Source organism: Myripristis murdjan, chromosome 6 (genome assembly GCF_902150065.1).
Source record: "Myripristis murdjan chromosome 6, fMyrMur1.1, whole genome shotgun sequence".
NCBI classification, from domain to species: Eukaryota; Metazoa; Chordata; class Actinopteri; order Holocentriformes; family Holocentridae; genus Myripristis; species Myripristis murdjan.
This window is the reverse complement of record NC_043985.1, coordinates 21,084,632-21,105,060: the sequence shown is the minus strand read 5'-3', so window position 1 is coordinate 21,105,060 and position 20,429 is coordinate 21,084,632. Positions and strand designations below refer to the sequence as shown.

Genomic DNA, 20,429 nt, shown 5'->3' with positions numbered 1-20,429 from the left:
TTCAGTGCGGAAGTTTTGCCTCACTAGTATCTATGACCGACCACATGACTCGGGTGGGAGACTTAAGCGGAGTAAAACAGCACAACTTTTGAGCAAGGGAGGGAGCAGGTGACAGGTGTGCACCATGTTTTAGCTTTTCCTTTCATGAGCGTAAGGATTTGGGATTAAGCTTTAACGGTAGGCTGCACCACAGCTTTTTGCATGCATTTCTGTGTGAATTAATTTCCCTCAAGTAACTGTAGGCCGAAAATAATTTTTACGATGGTAATACGGCCAACTAATAATAAACTGCATGCTACTATACTGTTGCCAAACCATACGACTGTCGGACCACAGGAATTTGATGCAAATAGCAATATCAGGGCAACAGCTTTCAATGGTGGGGAAACACCACAATAACTCCCAATATTAATAACAACTCGCAGTGTTATAGGGGGGGATGATAGTCATTCACGTTAATTATTTAATAAACCCACGAAGCAAGCACGACATCAAAAATATACCCTTCATTTTCACACTTGCTGGTATGAATCATTGCTTCAGTTTTGTATTTCAACAAGGCCTCCTGTTTACTTGTAAAAGCAAGTAAAATCAAGAAAGCAACCAAAAACAACCTCCTTGTTGTTTTTGTTTGTTTGTTACATTCTTTTTTCTCCCTAACCTTTCCCCAACGTAGGCTGAAGGCTGTTTCATATGTTTGCAGTTTGTCATATTATTATGAAATTTTGTCATTTCAAAATTACCGGTAATCTGCCATCCACACTGGTCACTCATATGATCGCATACTTGTACACCAGTTTTTATTTAGTTTATGTTGGGCATTGTGTTGTGGGGCTGATGCAAGTACAAGACACACTGGAACATGTGGCTATAAATGGGGTGTGATGTCTCCTAAAGCATCTCATTGAGATGATGAGTAAAACACATACCTTCCCTCTGACATTGAAAAAAAGAAAAGAAAAGAAAAGAAAAAAGAAAAAAAAATGCCTGATGCCCCTTAACTGCCTATTTTATAGGATTATGTGGGATAGAGAATTTCATTGTTTTCTATTGATGTTCAAGTTAAATTTCTAATCAGCAAGGTGTAATATTACTGTGCTTACATTAGTGTGCTTAATAAAACAACTTGATAAAAAAAAAAAAAAAAAACTGAAGGGAGAAAATATTTGATTGTATTCCTGCCCTATAGGTCTTCACTGCACACAATGTGCATATAAACTGTGATGCCAGACACTCCTGAGTCCTGATATGGCTTCTAAAACTGAAATCAGTGTCACACTTGTATGGCCCAAACCTCAGATGGAGGATGTTTCTGAGCAGGAATGATTTGTCATATGTAAAGAGGTTGTTAAAATCAATAGTGCATGTGGGGATGAATTAAGAAAGTAGGAATAATTAAGTAAGAAAAATGAATGGATGGGACAAAATGTCATTCAAATTAAGGTCTTATTTAATTATTATTTGGATTGTCTCCCTCTGCAGGTAAACCATATCTGTATCAGGTGTGACTAGTATGCCGATGAACAGTACTGATTTCATCACAACCAAAAAAATAAAACACACTCATGAATAATAATAAAAAAAATCTCATCTTTAATAGTACTGTACATACATCTGCATTTAAAACAGTAGTTTGAGTAGCAGCAGCACAAGGAACATGTCAAAGGCGTCAAGCATCAGGATCAAAATAGTGACGGGGTAGTGTTAACGATGTGATTTGGGATTACTGGGTAGCTTTACGTGGTGTAGCATGATATGAGTGTTTTTCAGGAAAATTGGGAGAGAGGTAGGAACATATCTGTAGACGTAAATGGGGGCAAGGTTTTCATAGGAGAACTGCTGGGAGTCACAAGGTCATTTCTTGTTGGACATCAGAGCGTTGACCTCATCCTCCGGTTTCAGGCCGTGCCACTGGGCGATTGGTCGCCGGGGGTTGGCCAGCATGTCCGACCAATGGCGTAGCTCAGTGCCAGTGCTGGTACCGCCCAGCAGTACCTTCCCAATGGCATCATTCTTGCCAATTTTATCGTAGTCCAATACGGTCACTGCCACCTGCACCTTCTATATATGAAAACACAGACAGACAGCACCAGTGACGAAGAGACAAAAAGTACGACTGTATCTTCTCTGAGAACTAAGTGAACACACACACACACACACACACACGTTTGTTTGGTTTTTTTTTTCTTTTTTGGCATGAACCAACATACACGTCAATATGTGATGAGCTAATATCAACCAGTAATATCAGCTTAGTCGATACATTGGTGGGACTCCTATTTATTTATGCACAACGTAACAAATGTACCTCTATTTGTTCACATGGCACTTCAAAGCTGAAGGACTCATTGTAATAAGGGTTCAGAGTGTTCTTCTTTATGCTTGTCTTCTTCTTCTTTAGTCTTTTCCCATTCTGCATCAAGTGTATCTTCACATAGGGGTCTGATAGAGAGAACAAGGAGTTTTTATGTCGGAGCGGCACGCCAACAGCCTGGCACAGATGGAAGAGCTCCATCAGTGAAACACAACATCTATTGTACCAGTCAGAGTTTCCCCTAAATAGAAACTACAGCAAAGTGGACGGACTGCAACCAAAATGCGGGGAAACTTAATCATCAGGCCTCAAACAAAGCACATCTCAGGCAGTTAAATTAATGGTGCAGTTAGTCATAGTCTACTAAGCATGATTTAAGTATATAAACAGGACAAAATCCAGCACCAACAGTTGGCACAACAAAAGAGTAGTTTTTGCATTTCATTTACAAACTGATATCTGCATATTATTTGGTGAACCATCATATCTATTATATTCACTTTGCATTGTCAGTCTGCTGTGCGGCACTCACTTTTGTTATGTGTTGTGCAGAAAATGCCAATGTATTTTTTCTTTTTTTTTTTTTCATCTGTATTGAAAACAACTCCACCAATGTGCTTGTGTGGTTTAAAAGCTTGACTTTCTGGAAATAACCAGAAATTACAACTAAGTATAAATCCCGGCTGTCCTTGACTCACCTGACAAACCACCTACATCCATTTTCTTCAGGTTTTTAGCCTCCAAAACCACCACTGTCAGCTTCCCAGCAGTTGGCACATACCTCAGGGATAGGCATATATCCCCAAGGCGCTCACTCTGACACAGAGAGAGAGCAAGTTTAGCTTATTATTAGGTGTCAGTGATTCCTCAGTAACTTCAGGTAGGCCTCCACAGTTGCAATCAAAAAAGGTTGAAGTTGCAGTATATTGGCTGTTTGAATATTGAAATCGCGAGACTGCAAATTTTTCTTAGAGCGGACGGTGTTTATGCCAGCCTGCAAAAAATTATTCAATCTTATGGTGCTCTGCCACATCCCTTGCCCTTGCCTTAAAAATTAAAAAACAGAGAAGATCTTTGATTCTACTCAAACCAAACAAATCATAATCATATGAAACCTTTTTCCTTCTTGAAATGCAAACATTCTTGAACAACAGCACCAAGCAGAACAGAAATGAAAAAAAGAAAAATGTGTAGGTAATGATTAAACGTTTGTTAAATTTTTGATTAATGATTCCTGTATTAATTCAGATAATCTCATGCTAAATTGCCAGTTTAGAAAAACAGTTATTTTCGCTCTCCTGCTCTGCTCTTTGACTCGGTTCTCACCTCCTCCTTCTCTGCCTTCTGCAGGTCCCTCCACTCCTGAAGAGACTGGCTGAAGTCAACGCTGCTCATCGGCACCCTCACGGCTCCTATAGCGTCGTGTTTCGAGAAACGATCAAAGTCATACACTGTCATCACCAGAGTTTTGCCGCCCAGCTCGGTGTATGGTGCCTACACACACACACACATGCACATACACACACATCAAAGAGTACAGTATGAGACATGATGTGATATGTGTTGATAGGAGCCCCAAGGCAGTCAGCAGCAGTAATTATGATTTATATAGCTTACACTTATATCCTCATAACCTCTGGTTTACCTTAAACGTGAACGTCTCATTGAATTTCGGCTCGAGGGTCTTCCTGTGGACTTTGGTCTCAAACTTTTTCTTTTTGTCCGGGAGCAGGTAGAGTTTAACGTAAGGGTCAGAGCTGCCTCCTACATCCATGGCAGGAAGCTCAGTGGCCTCCAGAATACCTACTACCAGCTAAAGTGTTGTTTTTAGAGGAAGTGGAAAATAAAGAGAGAAAAACAAGATTTTGGTTAACTGAGAGGAAGAATAAATAAACTAAAACGTGGCATTTTTGAGTTAACAGAGTGAACAAAAACCTCTGAATGTGAATACTGGCGTCTCACCGTGTTCTCTGTGAAGTTGTAGTCTAATGAGAAATGTAGCCTGCCCAGCTTCTCTTCCTCCTTGGGCTCGTTATCTGACAGCTCCGTTTCTTTGTTACCTTCATCCTTCAAAGGCTATAATACACACGGGCACACACAGGCACATGCAGAACAGGCACACATCAGATTCAGTGAAAAATATAGCGTTACAAGCAATCAATTAAGGCCTTGTGTCACAACTTGTGGAGCAGTTGCTTAGCTATTTGTGCTGTGTGCCTACGTTGTATAGTATTACACGGCCACAGGCACTTAATCAAAGCTAGTGTTACCGAGCTAAAGTTTATATAATGCTTGAAAGGAAGAGGCAAATCTCAAAACACCTTTAGTGAGTGCTCCTTTGAAGATGGTGTAACGCCCCAAAATAACTCATCTCATACTTCAACCTATGCTACAGCACGAGCGATGTGCAAACACTCCATCAGTCTTAACACACACTGACAGTTTTACTAGCGCTGGGTGACTCCGGAGTCGAGACTTTGATACATTGCAAGGACAATGCATCTGCAGGGGGAGAGTGTGTGTGTGTGTGTGTGTGTGTGTGTGTGTGTGTGTCTGTGTGTGTAGCATACCTCTTTGTAACCTCCATCCATTTCAGTGTCAAAGCCTCCTTTGCCCTTCTCTTTTCCCTTTTTCTTGTCCTTTTCTTTGTCCTTGTCCTTCTTTTTCAGGCACTTCTTCCACACACACACGGCACATGACAGCGCCAGACACAAGCTCACAATGCACAGGGCCGCAACAGCCCATGATGGCACTGCACATACACGAACACACACACACAGTACACACACACACATTTAAACAAGTTCAATTTATATATTGCGCTAATGCAAACAGTATTGGCCATCCAGTTAGGAAAATTTGATTTTTCAATTTATGGTTTATTCTAATTTGGTGATCCGGAGATCCCGGGACCTCCAGGAGTCCTTGAGGGTTTCCAGGAGGTCCTCAGCAAAATAAGGAATAGTTTAATTTCACTGTAATTTAATTTACTAGCAAATGCTATGATACAAAGAATTAAGGATGCAGAATATTTGTTTTTTTTGCCAATATCTGATAGGCTGAACTCTTTTGGCCGACTGATGCTGATACTGATATATGCACTTTTTTTTTTCCATCTGATTGCAGAGAACATCAAGTCTCTCCTATAGTGGAATTAACATATCATTATGCCCAATCTTATTGTGATAGCCTCTGGTAGATGCAGACATAAACTACAGTGCTTTTCAAAATATACACAGTCACTGGGCAAAATAAAGCAAACTAATTCAACTTCGGTTAAGTGAAACATGCCATATTTATTGTTATACATTTTTCTTTCAAACAAAACTGTTAGATTCCTTCTAATTAAACAGGCTTGGATGATGCTCTCCCCTCCTCATTTTAAAGCTGATATTGGCCTTTAGTGATGACGTGCTGATATTATTGTGTATCCCTAAAAAAATATGAGTGATTATTTTAACAGTATGTTTTAATCTCACAGCTTTCGATCTATTTGTCAGTGCTCAGGTGCGACATTTAACGTTTAATTTAATACTTAACACAAACCAAAATATCTTTTCATCATCCGGCCCCCTTGGGCAAAAGCACTTCAAATGGGGGTCCGTGGCTTAATGAAAGTCAATTTGGGTTTGGGTTTGAAAACCTCTACTCCGTTTGGGTGAGTGCTGTTATTTGTCTGCTCTGATAGGTTACTAACTCACTGTGTATGTGTCGCAGCTCACTCATAAACTTCTTGGTGTTGTGTCCTTCAGATTGTTCCTGGCCAGGCTCCGGGGTAGCCGTGGCATTTGGTGAACTGGTAGGGGTAGCTGGGTTGCCTCGTGCCGCTGGGGCAGCTGGAAGATTCCCAGTCATTATGTAATGGGTGTGAGTGAATCCAGAATTAGACTAGAAGAAAGAGAGGGAGAGAGCGAGAGAGAGAGAGGAAGATGGATGCTCCCATAAAAATCACAGCTTGTGCAAAATATGAAAAATTGCAGTTCAACAAAAGAGAAAAGGTCACACCTGGATTTGTCCCCAAAATGCACAAAGAAAGAACTTTGAGACGCAAGTAACCATCCGAACACCACACACATTCACACACACTAGAGCAGTTTCCATAAATGCCATTGATCAGGTGTATTTGATGTGCTTATGGTCTGTGTATGATGATCAGTGTCAGATGGCCTCTCCTGTTTCTGCTGGCCTGGCACTAAGTCTTGAACACAGGATATGCAAGCCTGCTGTCTCTGCCAAAACCTGCTGACAGGGAGGGGAGGGATGGAGGAGGAGAGAGGGGAAGTGGAGTTGAAGCGTCATGTGTGTATTTGCACTTGTGCGCTGATGTTTTACAGTATACCAGCTGCCAGAAGTGAGAACATGCTGTGTTCAAGGTCACGTTCACTCCGGGATACCGGGCTATGTGATAACTCCCTCTGCCAAAACTTGCTTCATAATTGCAAAAAAATGGTTTGATATGTTGTTTTCTATTCTGCAGACGTCCTAGGTATTGAGTATCTGTGTCTGACTCAGCAGATGTGATCTCACACCCAGACGCACACTGTCCTCTGTACAGTAGATCTCTGCTTTTTTGGGATTATTCACCAGCTTTTTTTCCTGTAAGGACAGTATGAGCTGCAATGAAAGACACCGATGTTGATTTACTAAAAACTGCAGGGGTAATTGGAGATATCAAGGAAAATTAAGCGGAAGGGGATAGTAAAGTTGAAAATGGAATTGAACCAGTATGCTTTAAATGCTATGCTCTGATGTTAACCATTTTTTTCCCTTTTCAATAACAAGAACATGTGAGCCACATACGCATCCCTGCTTGCTTCTTCAGAATATTATTGCATGATAGTGACTATTATGAAAGAATCAATTAGTTCTTTTATGTTTTTCTCAAATACCATTATAAAACAAGGATTTGACAAAACTTGTTTAAGTGCAGATAAATGTTAACCTCAGTGATTAACTTATGATGTCAACACAAATAAAACTATATACTGTGAGACTGATTCACACCTAATACAACATAACAAGTACACCATATAAACAAATAAACTGTCACTCAGATAAAAGGCATGCATCTCCAATATGTCCACTCTTCAGGAACAGACTTGTTTTGAGCTTGACAACAACGCATTTACGATTTTACCCAACAGGTTTTGAAAGACTTTCGTAAAACCAGGAGGTCAGAGAATTTATGTCAACCCCTACAGCAGCGTATAATCTTTCAATTTCAGTTGGAGTTGCAAGGTTTTCACATGATATCTCCGGTCAGGATCCTGTATACAACAGATAACTGTGATGTATCACCCTTGCTGATTGTACCGCACTCTAGTTAGTGTCCGGTTAACAGCATGACCTGCACAGACCTGATTAACATAGGTAATTTTTTATGCTTTCATGGCTGCACATGCAATTAATATTCATTGACCTCAGTCAGGGCAGAGAGAGAACATGAAAGTAGTCCAGATGGAGGGTTAGATAATGGAATAGATAAAGCAATGCAAAGAGACATACCTCTATTCAGTCGCCCCAGTGCCAGTGTCGTCCCAGGCTCACAGGTACTCCTTTGCCTCCTTAGACAGAGAGGAGAGGAGGAGGAGGAGGAGGAAAGGATGACAGGACTGGAGAGGGCGGGAGAGGCGGAGGAAAAGAGTGAGGTAAGGAGGAGTGGCAGTGTGTTGTCCTTTGTTTTATATCTCTCATCAGACTTTAGAGATCAAGACGTGGGGCACAGGTGTGGAGAAAAAGTTAGGGCAGGACCAGGTGGAGTTGGGATTCGTCGTCACATCTCGGTAATCACATGTGCCCTGTTTGTGTGTGTTTGAGTGTTACGTGTCGGTGCGAATGCGTTCATTTCTGCACACTCAGATCTCAAGGGATCGCTTGTCCCTGTGCTTGATGCCCCACCTCTTGTGACCTCTGTCCCATTCCTGCAGGTCACCCTCACCAGGCCAGTCATGAATATTCATTCGTGTAGTGACATGGCTTTTTAAAGGCTCGTTAGCATAGTGAGACTTCAGCAATAGAGGTCATTTACATTCAGAGTGGACAGCTCTGTGTATATGTGTGTGTTTGTGTGTGTGTGTGTGTGCGTGCGTGCGTGCCTGCAACGTGCGTGTGTGTGCATCTGGCAGACGTTGCAGACCTGTCTCATATTGTCTATGTATAGATGATGTTGCCTGAATTAGAACCTTAGGATGTGGTTTCTGCAGCAACACGGAGATCAAGTTCTGGCCCCGCCCAGTTCACCTTGAGATCCCGGAGATGAACGGAGATACTGTACAGCGGCAGGGACAACGGGACACCCAGAAGTTTGCCTCAATCACATAACCTTTCCCCATGTCATACAAATGAAAAAAACACACACTCTATCTGTTCTTTTCTCACTGTTTTTAAAATATTTCGCAGAACATCTTCAGTGATTAATTCTGTAAAAATGTTTGTTATTTAGAAAATGTCTTGCAGCCTGGATAGGGTGACTCCCATTCAGCCTCAGTGCTTTTATATCCGTCCCACCTTTATACAAGCAGTGCTCAAACAGAACGAACCTGAGAAGAACAGCCTGTTTACCCCCAGATGTTTATTTGTAGTACAGCTTGAAGAAGGATATGTGTGCAGATAATATACCATTCTGCAGTGAATCTGCTTTTATATTTCTTTAGGTGTATGTTTGCATGTATTTGTCCTGCAAAGGGGAAAATATAACAAAAAAGAACATGAGGCATCTTAAATTTCTTAAATTTTGCTGTCCACATAAAAACCACATATATGCAATTCTCACTTACTTATTCACTGATACATAGCATATGTAAAATATGGCAAATGTAGGCTACTATAAACACCCATACATAAATAGAGGTTATAACACTTTGACATAAATAGGCTACACATAAAACACTTGTGAGAAAAAGAAAAAAAAAACAGCAGTGCAAAGCCCTACTTTGTCTCATAAAATAAATAGACGAGTGCACTGTACCATACTGGAGAAATAAATGACTGTGTTTTCATTGATTTATGTGGGAGAGACTGGGACCACGGCTTCAGAGACAGAGGTAAGTCTCTCCTCCAAACAGAAGGTGGCGATGTGGCGCATTGCGGATCCATAGTGCACGCACGCAACGACAGAAGAAACGTCGTTGCTAAGATACCAGGGGAAGAGTTTCTATCGCTGGTGAGTTCTCACAACATTTTGTTTTTGTTTTTTAAAGGCTGCCTTGTCTGTTTTGGCATTGAAAACACCACTTTGATAATATCTAGTGAAACTGAAAATACAGCAGCTAAGGAGCTCAGTCCGTCGGCTAACGGTAACGTTAATGTTAGCCTGCTAGCTGCTAAGCAATACGCATCGCCGGTCGAAATTCAACAGCAAAAACAATCTATATAACGCAAGCACATCGCCGTCAAATATAATTCAAAAGTGTGATAGCGGTGAGTACATAGCACTGAATTTGGAAAAATAATGTTAGCGTATGCATCATTCACTCAAACCAGATGCCATACACCGTAGACAAAAGTATTGGGATACACCTGGCAATCATATAAACAAATAAACTGGAGTTCAGGTGTTTCATTCAGTCCCGTTGCCAAAGGTGTAATGTGTAGGTTGCCCAATACTTTTGTACATATAGTTTAGTTTGCGTAACATCCATGTAAGGGTATAACACTATTATAATGTGAAAATAAAGTATGATTGATTGATTGATTAAAAAAAAAACAAAAAAAAAAAAAACTGCTGGTTAAATTTGTTTTTCCGTCAGGGATCGCACACATACTCGCTGAAGGTCCAGTTTGTTCAGTTAATTTATGGAATTGCTAAAGAGTTTTTAAATTATGCTAATGCATGAAATAGAAACACACAACAACACATAAAATATTTGTATAACAATGATCAACTAATTTAGCAGGTTCATGTTTTCTAGTTGACCAGCCCTGGCAGGTCAAGACTCAGTTTGTTTGTTCGTACAGTTCTTGCCCAACCTTTCTTCTCTCTGTGCCTCAGCAGGTCTGTGGATGTCGCATGTGGAGCGTCCTCACCTTAAACATGTCCTGCACACGGTGTCCGTGCTGGAGGCAGTGGTCCTCCGCAGCTTTGGCCCTGATGGGGGTCAGGTGCTGTTTACGCGTGATACCGGGCAGGTAATGTTGAGCCGCAGTGGGACACGCATCCTCACAGCACTGCGACTGGAGCACCCACTGGCTAGGTAATGCGCAGACAATTTTAATTTAATTTTAAATGCATTTCATTTCAGTCCCTCTTGTGTTAAATGTGTGTGTGTTTGTGTTCATTTTAGGATGGTTGTGGAGTGTGTGTGGAAGCACACTGCTGTAACAGGGGATGGATCTAAGAACTTTATCTTGCTGCTGGCATCATTATTACGGGTGATTCATACAGCGGCCTGCAAGAGGTGCAATGTATCTCACACCTATAGCTCCAGAGAGGCGATGGAGAATGCCACTGCCAGACATTTGGCTGACACACTTCTGGCATTCGGATTGGAAGAGCTTGGTGATGTCATCAGCACAGGCGTGGTCCCTTACGGAGGTGTTCTTTCTTGGGAGGATCCATCTGCACATGCAGTTCCAGCTCACACCAACAAAGACATGCACACTCTGCAAAAGCTGTTGACAGCCTTCTTTCACACTCGGCTGGGGCACACCTACTGTGACTTCTTCAGCCGCCTCACCTGTGAATTTCTCTCCTGCTGGAAATGTGAAGACAAAGCCCCTTCCTACTTGCTCCATCTCATAGATGACAACTTCTCTGTGTTGCATACACCCGTATCAGGCTTCCCTGTAAGTTGCTCACGTGTGATTGAGGGACAGGTCATTCACAGGGACTTCTCCACACCTTTCTCTTGGACCAACAACCAGCCAGTTAAAGCTGTTGTGTTTTCTGGGCACCTGCATCCAGATGCGCATAAAGCAGGAGCAGTGCTGGAGCTACGAGGTGGAGAGAGAGGTGTTCTGCGATACACTTCCTGCACAGAGAGGTCACTGGAGTGTGTGATTACAACCTTGCAGAGTCTGGGTGTCTCCCTGCTCCTCTGTGCAGTGAAACAGTCTGAGGCTGTTCTGGCTTTAGCTGGACTGTCCGGGATGTGTGTGGTGGAGTGTGTCGGTGAAGACGAACGTTCTCTTTTCGCTCAGCTAAGTGGGGCAGTGCCTGTCTCAGACTGCTGGCTCATTGAGCAGGAGCATGTTGCTACACTGACCTTCTGCCGACCAATACTGCTAGGAGCCCACAGGTTTGAAAACACAAATTGCTCTTTTTCACATACATGCACTTACACACTTTGATTTGATTCATGTAAAAAATTGAATTTAAAAGTTTTCTCTTCCACAGGTATATCCACATGTCTTTCCATGACTCTGAGATCAAACCCCACAGTCTGGTGATTTGTGGCGCAGGAGAAGGGCAGACCGACCAGTGTGCATGTGCATTTCAGGATGCTCTCCGGATGCTGCATACAACCTGGGAGCCCATGCATACCACTGCAACTACAGCAGCAAAGAGCATCTTGCACTCAGGCAAAAGCAGATCACCCAGCAGCAAACCTCCCTTGCAGAAGAATGTGTTGAATCCAGGCTGTGTCGTACCTGTTGGTGGGACATTTGAGTTTCTGTTACACCACGCCCTCCTACAGCATGGCCACGCTCACTTAGACTCAGATCCACACGCTCCTTTTCACACAGATACGGGCATTCCTGCTCTTTCCCGTCTGCTGGCGGATGCTCTGCTCTGTGTGCCCCAGCAGATTTACTCTCACAGTCCTCGACGCTACCTGCAAACTCAAACCCTGGTCACGAATTATATGCAAAATCGTAGACACCCTTTCAGCCCCATGTGCGAACATAACCACAGAAGCCCGCAGAGTAATAACGCTCTGGAGGATAGCGAACTACGCGTGGGCCACTGCAGAAAGGTTGACTTTAAATCAGATGTTTTTACGTTGGACTCCGGCGTTGAATCCGTCTCCTGTAAATACAAACTGATTCTGGCCGTGCTGCAGTGTCTCAGTAGTCTTTTACGGTTGGACGCAGTACTGCACACACACACGCCATTGCACAAACAGGCATGCAGACACTCCAGCAGTTCTCTTGAGGACACAGAGGAAGGGGATGAGGACTGAGATTTGTGTCTGGAGTCAAATACCATTAAAATAAATTCTGTCAATACTAACTCAGGTATATCTCTAAAGTTGGAAAAATTAATTTACCCTCAGAATGCTACAGCAGATGATATATATTTGTTTTTTTTTGTTTGTTTGTTTTTTTTTTACCTCAGTGCAATATTATTTGTAAAAAATAATTGTTTATAATACAGGTATTCCATACTCCCACACACAGAGAGGAAATAAATAACATTTCATGGCAGTGCTCCCGTGTTGTGTAGTTTATTGGCCTGTAAAATGTTTAGTTGGTGCTGTACCACCCTGTCCTGAATCAAGGCTAGGTTTGGCAAAAACACCATGAGAGAAAACATCGAATGACTCAGAGATAATGTGCGTCTCAGTCAGAACATGCCTTTGTTATCAAATAATTTGGTCATCTCCTGCTCTGTGATCTATTGTGTGCTAATGTGAATTTGTATGAGAGTGTGTAAATGTTTATATTAGCTTGTCTCCTCTTGAGTTCTCATCGCAGTTCTCTCTTTTTTTTTTTGTCAGCATTCCATTCTCTTATCTCAGGTTTCCTGGCCTGTTCCTCTGGCCAGTACATACTCTGTTATATAAATGGCATACACACAACAACTTGGACACAGCGTCTCACAATGACACACACTCTTTTCTATAATCAGTGTTATCTCCGTTATTGAGGTGGAGAGTCATAAAGGGCAACACCCAGCTGTCAGCACCTCAATCAGAGTTCACTTCCTGCTTTCAACCCCTTCGACTGAAGTGTCAGAAACACTTGTCCAATCAATGAACTCTATAATGAACCCTCACTGGGGAAGCTGTGACTCATAAAAAGACTGTTCAAAGCATAAATTTGTCCTCATACAAGTATGCACACGATAAGTGGACGTGTAACTTCAAACAGTAATTTTCCATAAGTAACATCACAGAGGTGACAGTCCCTGGCTTTGTTTTTGTTATGACTCCACAGAAAGAAACGGTAAATAAGATGATCAGAAATAGCTCTTGAGAAAAAACGGGGTAGTGGAATCACAGTGTGGGCAGGTCGTTCTTTTCCACTGAGCGTGGAAAGAAACTGGAAGTTGTTTTTAGTCTATCGAAGGCACTCCAGGATGTCTTTCACATCCTATTTGATAAACCTTTCACAGTGGCCACCTGAGGATAGACCTTGTGAAAAATGGCTGTTGTTCGTTTGACTCTCCTGAACTGTGCGGAGTGCTGCAAAAACCAATAACATGCATGGCAAAAAAAAAAAAAGAAAAGAAAAAAAAAAATCATTTCTCATACTTAGTCAGTAGATTGTGATTTATTTGGCTTTCTTCGTAGCATCTTTGTTTCTGTGCAACATACAAGTGCATACGGTATAAATCAATCCAATTTCTGTGAGATGAAAAGGATATTATAAAATACATTACATCATTCATCAAACTGCATGTACCGTACAACCATGTACATTTAGAAATTGTTTACAAATGAAAAAAAATACAGTTACAAAATGAGTCAGAAAGTTGAAGGCGTTTTTTTTTCAGTATGGGCAAATGGGGAAACAGAAATAAAGAGAGGAGAGAAACAAATGAATTGTGTTATTACACTGAAGGAACCAAGATGCTACTTTAATACCAAGCTGGGAAAATCCACATTCACCCCAGTTCACAGCCAGGCATTTCATTGGCTACTAGTCACCATGGTTTGATTTCGGTGTTATTAGAGAAGGAAAAATAGAATTGCATTGGTTATTTGCTGCATCGTGCTGAAGTGGTGGTGGTTGTCTTTTTTTTTTTTTCTTTTTTTTTGGCCCTGGACCATGACTCCTCTTGCCAGTGGGTGACCCGCAGTGATGTCAGTAGAAATGTGCATAAAATACATTAATATGATCTTTTGTTTAGATAATTAGCAGTTCACAAACACTAATTTCAATCAAATGACCACAAATTACACATTTCTGTACTACATTTCCATTGAAACACAGATGGCACCCATTTTATAGTTGGGTCTATCAACCACATCACATCTATCTAGTCCAGGGAAGTTGGCCTGAGCGTCGAGTGGTATAGTTACACCTGACGTAAATCATTCTCCTCCACATTACTCAGCAGGTCTGTGCGGTGTAACAGTCAGGGATATCTGTACCGAGCCTAGCTTAGGTTATTCCTCCTGAACAAGCAGTGTTTCTATTGGCAGTGGAGAGTCATGTGACTCTGGGGATGACATCATGCACATTAACAAGGACTTAGGGGTGTGATGGTGGGGGTCATCATCACACTACCTCCCGAGACTTCCTAATGGCGCAGCACAGGAGCATGCTGAAGATCATCCCAAACACCTGCAAGAGAGGGAGGTGGAGTGACAGCTCTGCCTTTCTCTGTCCATCTTCCATGTTTGTATGTTGACATTGCATGACATTCTAAAATTAACCATCAGAGACCTACCATAACAACCCCGATAGTGACGCCCACTCCTCCAATGATGTGTAGCTTGGAGTCAAACACCTCATCGATGGCGTCACGACACCCCTGCAACACACAAGCATGATTGCTGTCATTCTCTCTCTAAACCAATATCAAACATGTCTCATGGCACACACAAGAGACTGCCTGTGAGCATGCAGTCGTCCGCAGGCTTCAATAAACCATTGTTGCCATAGTAACCCCGCAAGGAGGGAGATGGAATTAGTCTGCAAACGGAGGACTGGTAAACTTGTGACACAAAGTGCAATCATTAATGCATTGACAAGACTGCCTTTCCTCCCGAGGAGCCGAAGCATGTCTGCTAAATTTTTGATCTCTTGGATCGTCTCTGAACCTGAAAAATCATTTTTCATTCTGCACCTCTGAGCTTAGGTGTTTGAGTCTGTTGGCATCCATTCAAAAAACACATGCAAGATAACCTACCTTGGTAATGAGCTCCTCCAGCAACTCTCGCGGCGGACAGGTTTCTTTGGCAGAGTCTACGACAGTTCCAGTCGGACCACAGCAGTTCAACTGCAAACAAACACGCATGCAAGATGGGCTGTGAGAAGGAACTTGGTTAACGGCTAATCTCATACAAAATGAGTGTTTCAAGGTGAAATTATTAAAACTACAATTGCTAGATATCCTGGGCATTATAATTATTTTTTTTAATATGGCCAATATCAATAGCCTTACATAACTGGCTGACTTTGTAAAAATATTTCACTTTCATCACCTAACAGTGAGAAAACAACACAAAACAAAACAGTCTACTTAATCACTAATTATCAACTTCCTTTTGGACTGCATTAGCCTGGGAATACCTTTTTGTGCTAAATTATCTTGATCAGAATTGACTTTGAGTTCAGAGCAGAGTTGACTCATAGCAGCCTGAATCAGAATTAAAGCACAAACTTTGTGATTCAGTGTGTTTCCGCTGAAAGATGGCTCACCCCAGTTTGAATCACCCGCAGAGTCTCGCGGAGCCGTTCATCTCCTGTGCTCTTGTACTCGTTGTATGTCTCCATGTAGAATGTGGTGATGTCGCTCACTATCTGCAGCACATCATGAGACATGTAAGATTTTAACATGACATCAGGAAGCAGATGAATGTAACTTCTCTTTTCATAGTATCTTTTTATTCACTAAAGCTCGTGAACAGACAACACTTCAAATTAAATTTGATTCAGAGTTTTTCTCAACTCTTGTGGTTTCTTTTGCTGTCATTTCTGCTTTGTCGTTTTCGGTTCTGATTTTCTTCTGCTGAGTTCTAATTGTTTTGGGCGTTTTATATCTTTTTATACCCTGTTTTATTTTTGTTTGTTTTTCAGGGTTTTTTTAAACATATTTTATTACATCTGTTTCACTTCCTTGTCCCCGTGGATCACTTTATAACTTTGCTGAAACATTCTGTATAAACAAAAATTGTAATACTAATAATAATGTAAGATATCTTGCCTATGTAAATTACCTTGCTTTGGTTGGAGAATCCCCAGATTCCTGCTGCAACTTCAACAGCAAATATGATGAGCAGGAAGAAGAAGAACTGCACAAGAGATAGATAAAATCATAGTCAGCTAGGGATGTGTGTGTGTGTGTGTGAGAGAGAGAGAGAGAGTGTCAGCGTGCGTGTGTGAGTGTGAGCGTACGTGTGCATGCATGGTTTTGCATGCGTGTGCGTGCATGAACAAGTAAGGTCATTTAACTGCAGCTGCCCCCACTTTACATAGGCTCCTCCTCCTGAGAGATTTAGTCCAAGAAGATTAGAGACAGACGGGGAGGGAGGGAGCAAGTGTGAGGCAAACAAGAGACACTTCTCTGGCCTTGAGACTGTCCAGTAAACACTGATGAAGAGAGACATCTCATATTTCTCATGTCGCCGAAGGTCTGTCCACAATCCACACTTGCTAAAGCGGGAAAGCATGAGCCTAAGTACAAGATTTAGCCAGTGCTGCTCGGTGACAGCAGTGGTACACTTGACATTACTCACCCCAAAGAGAGTTAAGCTTCAAATTAGAAGGTGTGTAAGAGTATTTATTATGTGCTTTAAGTCAGAAAAAGTCAGAGGAAGAGACAGTAGGATTAAAAATAATAGGTTGTACTGACCAGTCCCAGCATACAGGGAGACTCCTGGATGGCTCCACAACATCCCAGAAAACCCACCACCATCATCAGTGCTCCAGCTCCTATCAGGATATATACACCTACACACACGCACGCACGCACGCACGCACGCACGCACACACACACACACACACACACACACACACACACACACACTTATTAAGGATTTCATTTCCATAGACTTGACACTTTGCACAATATTGAGCCTCCATGAACCCAAATCCTTACTTAGGCTGTTACAGTAGCATTCTGTTCAAGTAAATATACCAAGTAATGAATAATTATTCCCTCAAGGAAGATATTTTAAAGGGTTTTAAGACTCAAGGACACCGGGGCTGAGAGCACCTCACCTGTGTAAAAGACATATGGAGAGTCTGCTCCTTCAAACAGGCCTTTGGTCTTTGAGTCAAATCGTAACCACAGGCCTATAGCCAAGACAGCTGTGCCTGCAAGCTGAAGCACAAAAACAAACAGAGATGATCACATACAGCACACTAATTCAGTTCATTTATTGTAAGTACTTGATGTATAAGGTGTAAGTAGAATAAATATTTAGACAGGCCTTAACCCAATGACAGCTACTATTGATGATTTCAGTCACAACAGCAATGCTACATGTTTTCTACTTTTCGATGAAGAAAGAATGGCATTTTCATTCTTAAATCCCTGCAAGGGCAAAGCTGCACTTTGGGCAACCCCTGCTGCCTTCCGTTTTAGTAGAAAAGCACATTTCCAGCATCACATGTCCAAGAACCCCCCAAAAACGATCTCACTCAGCCTCCCAACTCCTGATAAGGATAAAACTTAGTGTGCAAACTGAAGTAAACAGGTAGCAGAGAGACAGAACCTACACTGCAGTAAATGCACTGTTTTTACCAATCCAGTGGTTTAACATACACTGCAGGGGCAAGCAGGGTATGATGTAATGTCTGTGTATTTTGTGTGTGTGTGTTTGTGTGTGTGTGTGTGTGTGTGTGTGTGTGTGTGTGTGTGTGTGTGTGTATGCATGTGTGTTTCTGTGTATGTGGGTGTTTAAATAATTGCACGCCTGTGAGTGTGCTCTTGATGATGTAACAGCCCAGATGCAACTAGACCAGAGAGCAAGACTAGTCTCTCAAAATCAGGGAAGATGTAAGGATGAGAGAAAGACAGCAATATTCCTGGGCTTGTTCTGCTTGTGTATTTTCATACACATTCCCTGGTTCAGCATCATATGTCCTTCAGGCTATCAGTGTTTTGTCATGACATATAAACAAAGTAGCATATGAATGCATGCACATAATGTACACGCATTATCTTATTCTTGTGCAACATCATGTATATGCAAAACAACCCTTCCGCTTATTGAGCTTCCTGTTTGAAAATGGCATATGAGCAGAAATGGAACAGGTCCTCCACACAAATAAATGTGTATGTTGTAATACTGTGTAATGTGTATACACATGCACATACTCACTATCTTGGTCAGCACATAGACGGGCCAATTAATTATTAACTAAGCCTGAGAGCCAAACTGAGAGAGGGTGATCTGCTTCACTGTGTCTGCATGTGTTTTGTGTGTAAGTTTGATTGACCTTTTCCCTTTTTACTGTGTTTATTCTCTGCTGTATAATCCTTTTGTGTTCCACTGTTTGGATAAAATTGCAGACTGGAGCAAAAAATCACAGGTACAAGCCAGTACTCCTAGTTGAGGAAGTATGCCCTTCTTCTCACCTCTCTCTCTCTCTCTCTCTCTCTCTCTCTCTCTCTCTCTGTCACTCTCTCTGTCTCTCTCTCTCTCTCACATGAGCACACCCACACACAAATAATAAAAAGTAAAGTCCACCTACCCAGAAGACGAGGTTGAAGGCAAACATGAGATATTTCACACACTTGATTCCCCCTGCCACTGCCATACTGACTGAGTTCAAACTGCACCACTAGCGTTTAGGAACAAACTCCTTTACATGAAATGAGAGCAGAATTGTTGTTGGTATAAAAAATTCAGGAACAGAGGGAAAGAAAGGGGAAGTCTGTGTAATACCACGCCTTCCTACAGTCACCTGATGCAGATATGGGCAGGGAGTGGCACTGGTTACATGAGAAAGTGCAGTGTTGCTCCTCAGCTTGAGAACCTGTATAGTGTATGTGGTATTCATTACTGTTTTTTTTTTTCTCTGGCCGAGCCTGTGTGAACACATAACTGTGTGCAGGATGTGTGGGCATGGTGTGTTCACACCTGGCATGCAGCAGCACAGAGGGATCTGCTGAGGCATGCTAAAATATGACCATAAACTACCTGCTTACACACACACACACACACACACACACACACACAAAATGGGAAAACCCTGTCTGCCCTGTGAGCAACAGTTACCCCACTGGGTTATTTCTCTATTTATAGTTGTACAAATTAGAGACATCCACAACTGCTGGAATAGTCCTCTGAAACCACACACACAGACACACATACACATACTAATCATATACAAACAGACACAGAAAGACACACCCTGCAGGCTCAATAGGACATAAATAGTCTACATGGGATATCCAGGAATCATTCTTCACACCCAGTAGCTGGCTCCCAGTCACTGACATGCGCAACTCTTCACACCACGTGACGGAGCAGAAGTATAATTATTCTATCAGACAAATTCGCCCCACACCGAAATAAAGCGACCCCCTCCCCATGCCAATTATTAAAATGCCGTGCGCGCAAACTCCAGAGTACGCTGTGGAATTGGGTCACTCGGCCACTGGGGATTATTCTGCCAACCCGGTTGGTCTCGGCACGCATTGGGACACTTCTTTGGCATTTAGTGGTGGCCAGTGAGAAAATAAACACTCCAAGATCACCACTGAAAATAACAACCAGTGGCCGATTGTCGCGCGTTTCAATAACTCGAGAGAGCGTGTACTAAGGTTGACAATGTGCGTTCAGCATGATTCTGCATATGGGACAGCCTCCTTCATTCACTAGTGGCCTGCTCACATATGAATGCGCATCTACACACACCACGCGTGCACACACACACACACACACACACACACACACACACACACACACACACACACACACACACACACACACACACTCACAAAGAGAGGGGGGGGTCACAAACAGGATGCATTATTTTCTACGAGAACAATAACTTAAACCATAGCCACGCTTCTGTAAACTCACCCAGAATACCAGGTTGAAGGCAAACATCAGGTATTTGATGCACATTTCTCCTCCCGACAGCGCAGCCATAGCGATACTTAGACAGTAGCCGACACTTTTCCTTTTATCACCTTTTCAAACCGACGGCCGAACGGAAAGAGGAGAGCTTCCAACAGTATGCAGAATGAGGTTATTCCCTGACGCGCCGGCACTGATACGCGCTTCGTGCTGTGCGCGCCTGTAGTGGTCCGCCCCCACAGTATACCGAG

The 20,429-nt window shown here is 42.3% G+C and overlaps 3 protein-coding genes across 7 annotated transcripts; 1 reads left to right on the top strand and 2 right to left on the bottom strand.

Annotated features, from left to right (window-relative positions):
* Positions 1-1,854: 1,854 nt before the first annotated feature.
* Positions 1,855-6,169, bottom strand: syt1b (synaptotagmin Ib). The gene is made up of 8 exons (XM_030053774.1): positions 6,016-6,169; positions 4,885-5,066; positions 4,277-4,390; positions 3,960-4,127; positions 3,641-3,808; positions 3,013-3,130; positions 2,309-2,442; positions 1,855-2,061 (listed from the first exon to the last, which is right to left on the bottom strand). Exons 1-8 carry the CDS (start codon positions 6,167-6,169, stop codon positions 1,855-1,857), a joined length of 1,245 nt encoding a protein of 414 aa, XP_029909634.1.
* A 3,224-nt stretch (positions 6,170-9,393) lies between these two features.
* On the top strand, positions 9,394-13,921 carry bbs10 (Bardet-Biedl syndrome 10). Of its 4 annotated transcripts, none has more exons than XM_030053576.1 (4): positions 9,394-9,476; positions 10,308-10,506; positions 10,597-11,550; positions 11,649-13,921. In XM_030053576.1, exons 2-4 carry the CDS (start codon positions 10,316-10,318, stop codon positions 12,433-12,435), a joined length of 1,932 nt encoding a protein of 643 aa, XP_029909436.1. In that variant the 5' UTR covers positions 9,394-9,476; positions 10,308-10,315; the 3' UTR covers positions 12,436-13,921. The 4 variants fall into 4 exon arrangements, with proteins under 4 accessions (XP_029909436.1, XP_029909435.1, XP_029909437.1 ...); XM_030053575.1 differs by having other exon boundaries at positions 9,416-9,476; positions 10,305-10,506; XM_030053577.1 differs by lacking the exon at positions 9,394-9,476 and adding an exon at positions 9,504-9,733.
* Positions 13,735-20,393, bottom strand: cd9a (CD9 molecule a). 2 transcript variants are annotated; one of them, XM_030053579.1, is made up of 8 exons: positions 20,182-20,393; positions 17,366-17,468; positions 16,998-17,095; positions 16,363-16,437; positions 15,845-15,946; positions 15,333-15,422; positions 14,871-14,954; positions 13,735-14,764 (listed from the first exon to the last, which is right to left on the bottom strand). In XM_030053579.1, the coding sequence occupies exons 1-8, from the start codon at positions 20,248-20,250 to the stop codon at positions 14,699-14,701; spliced, it is 687 nt and encodes a 228-aa protein (XP_029909439.1). In that variant the 5' UTR covers positions 20,251-20,393; the 3' UTR covers positions 13,735-14,698. The 2 variants fall into 2 exon arrangements, with proteins under 2 accessions (XP_029909439.1, XP_029909441.1); XM_030053581.1 differs by lacking the exon at positions 20,182-20,393 and adding an exon at positions 18,845-19,285.
* Positions 20,394-20,429: the final 36 nt, after the last annotated feature.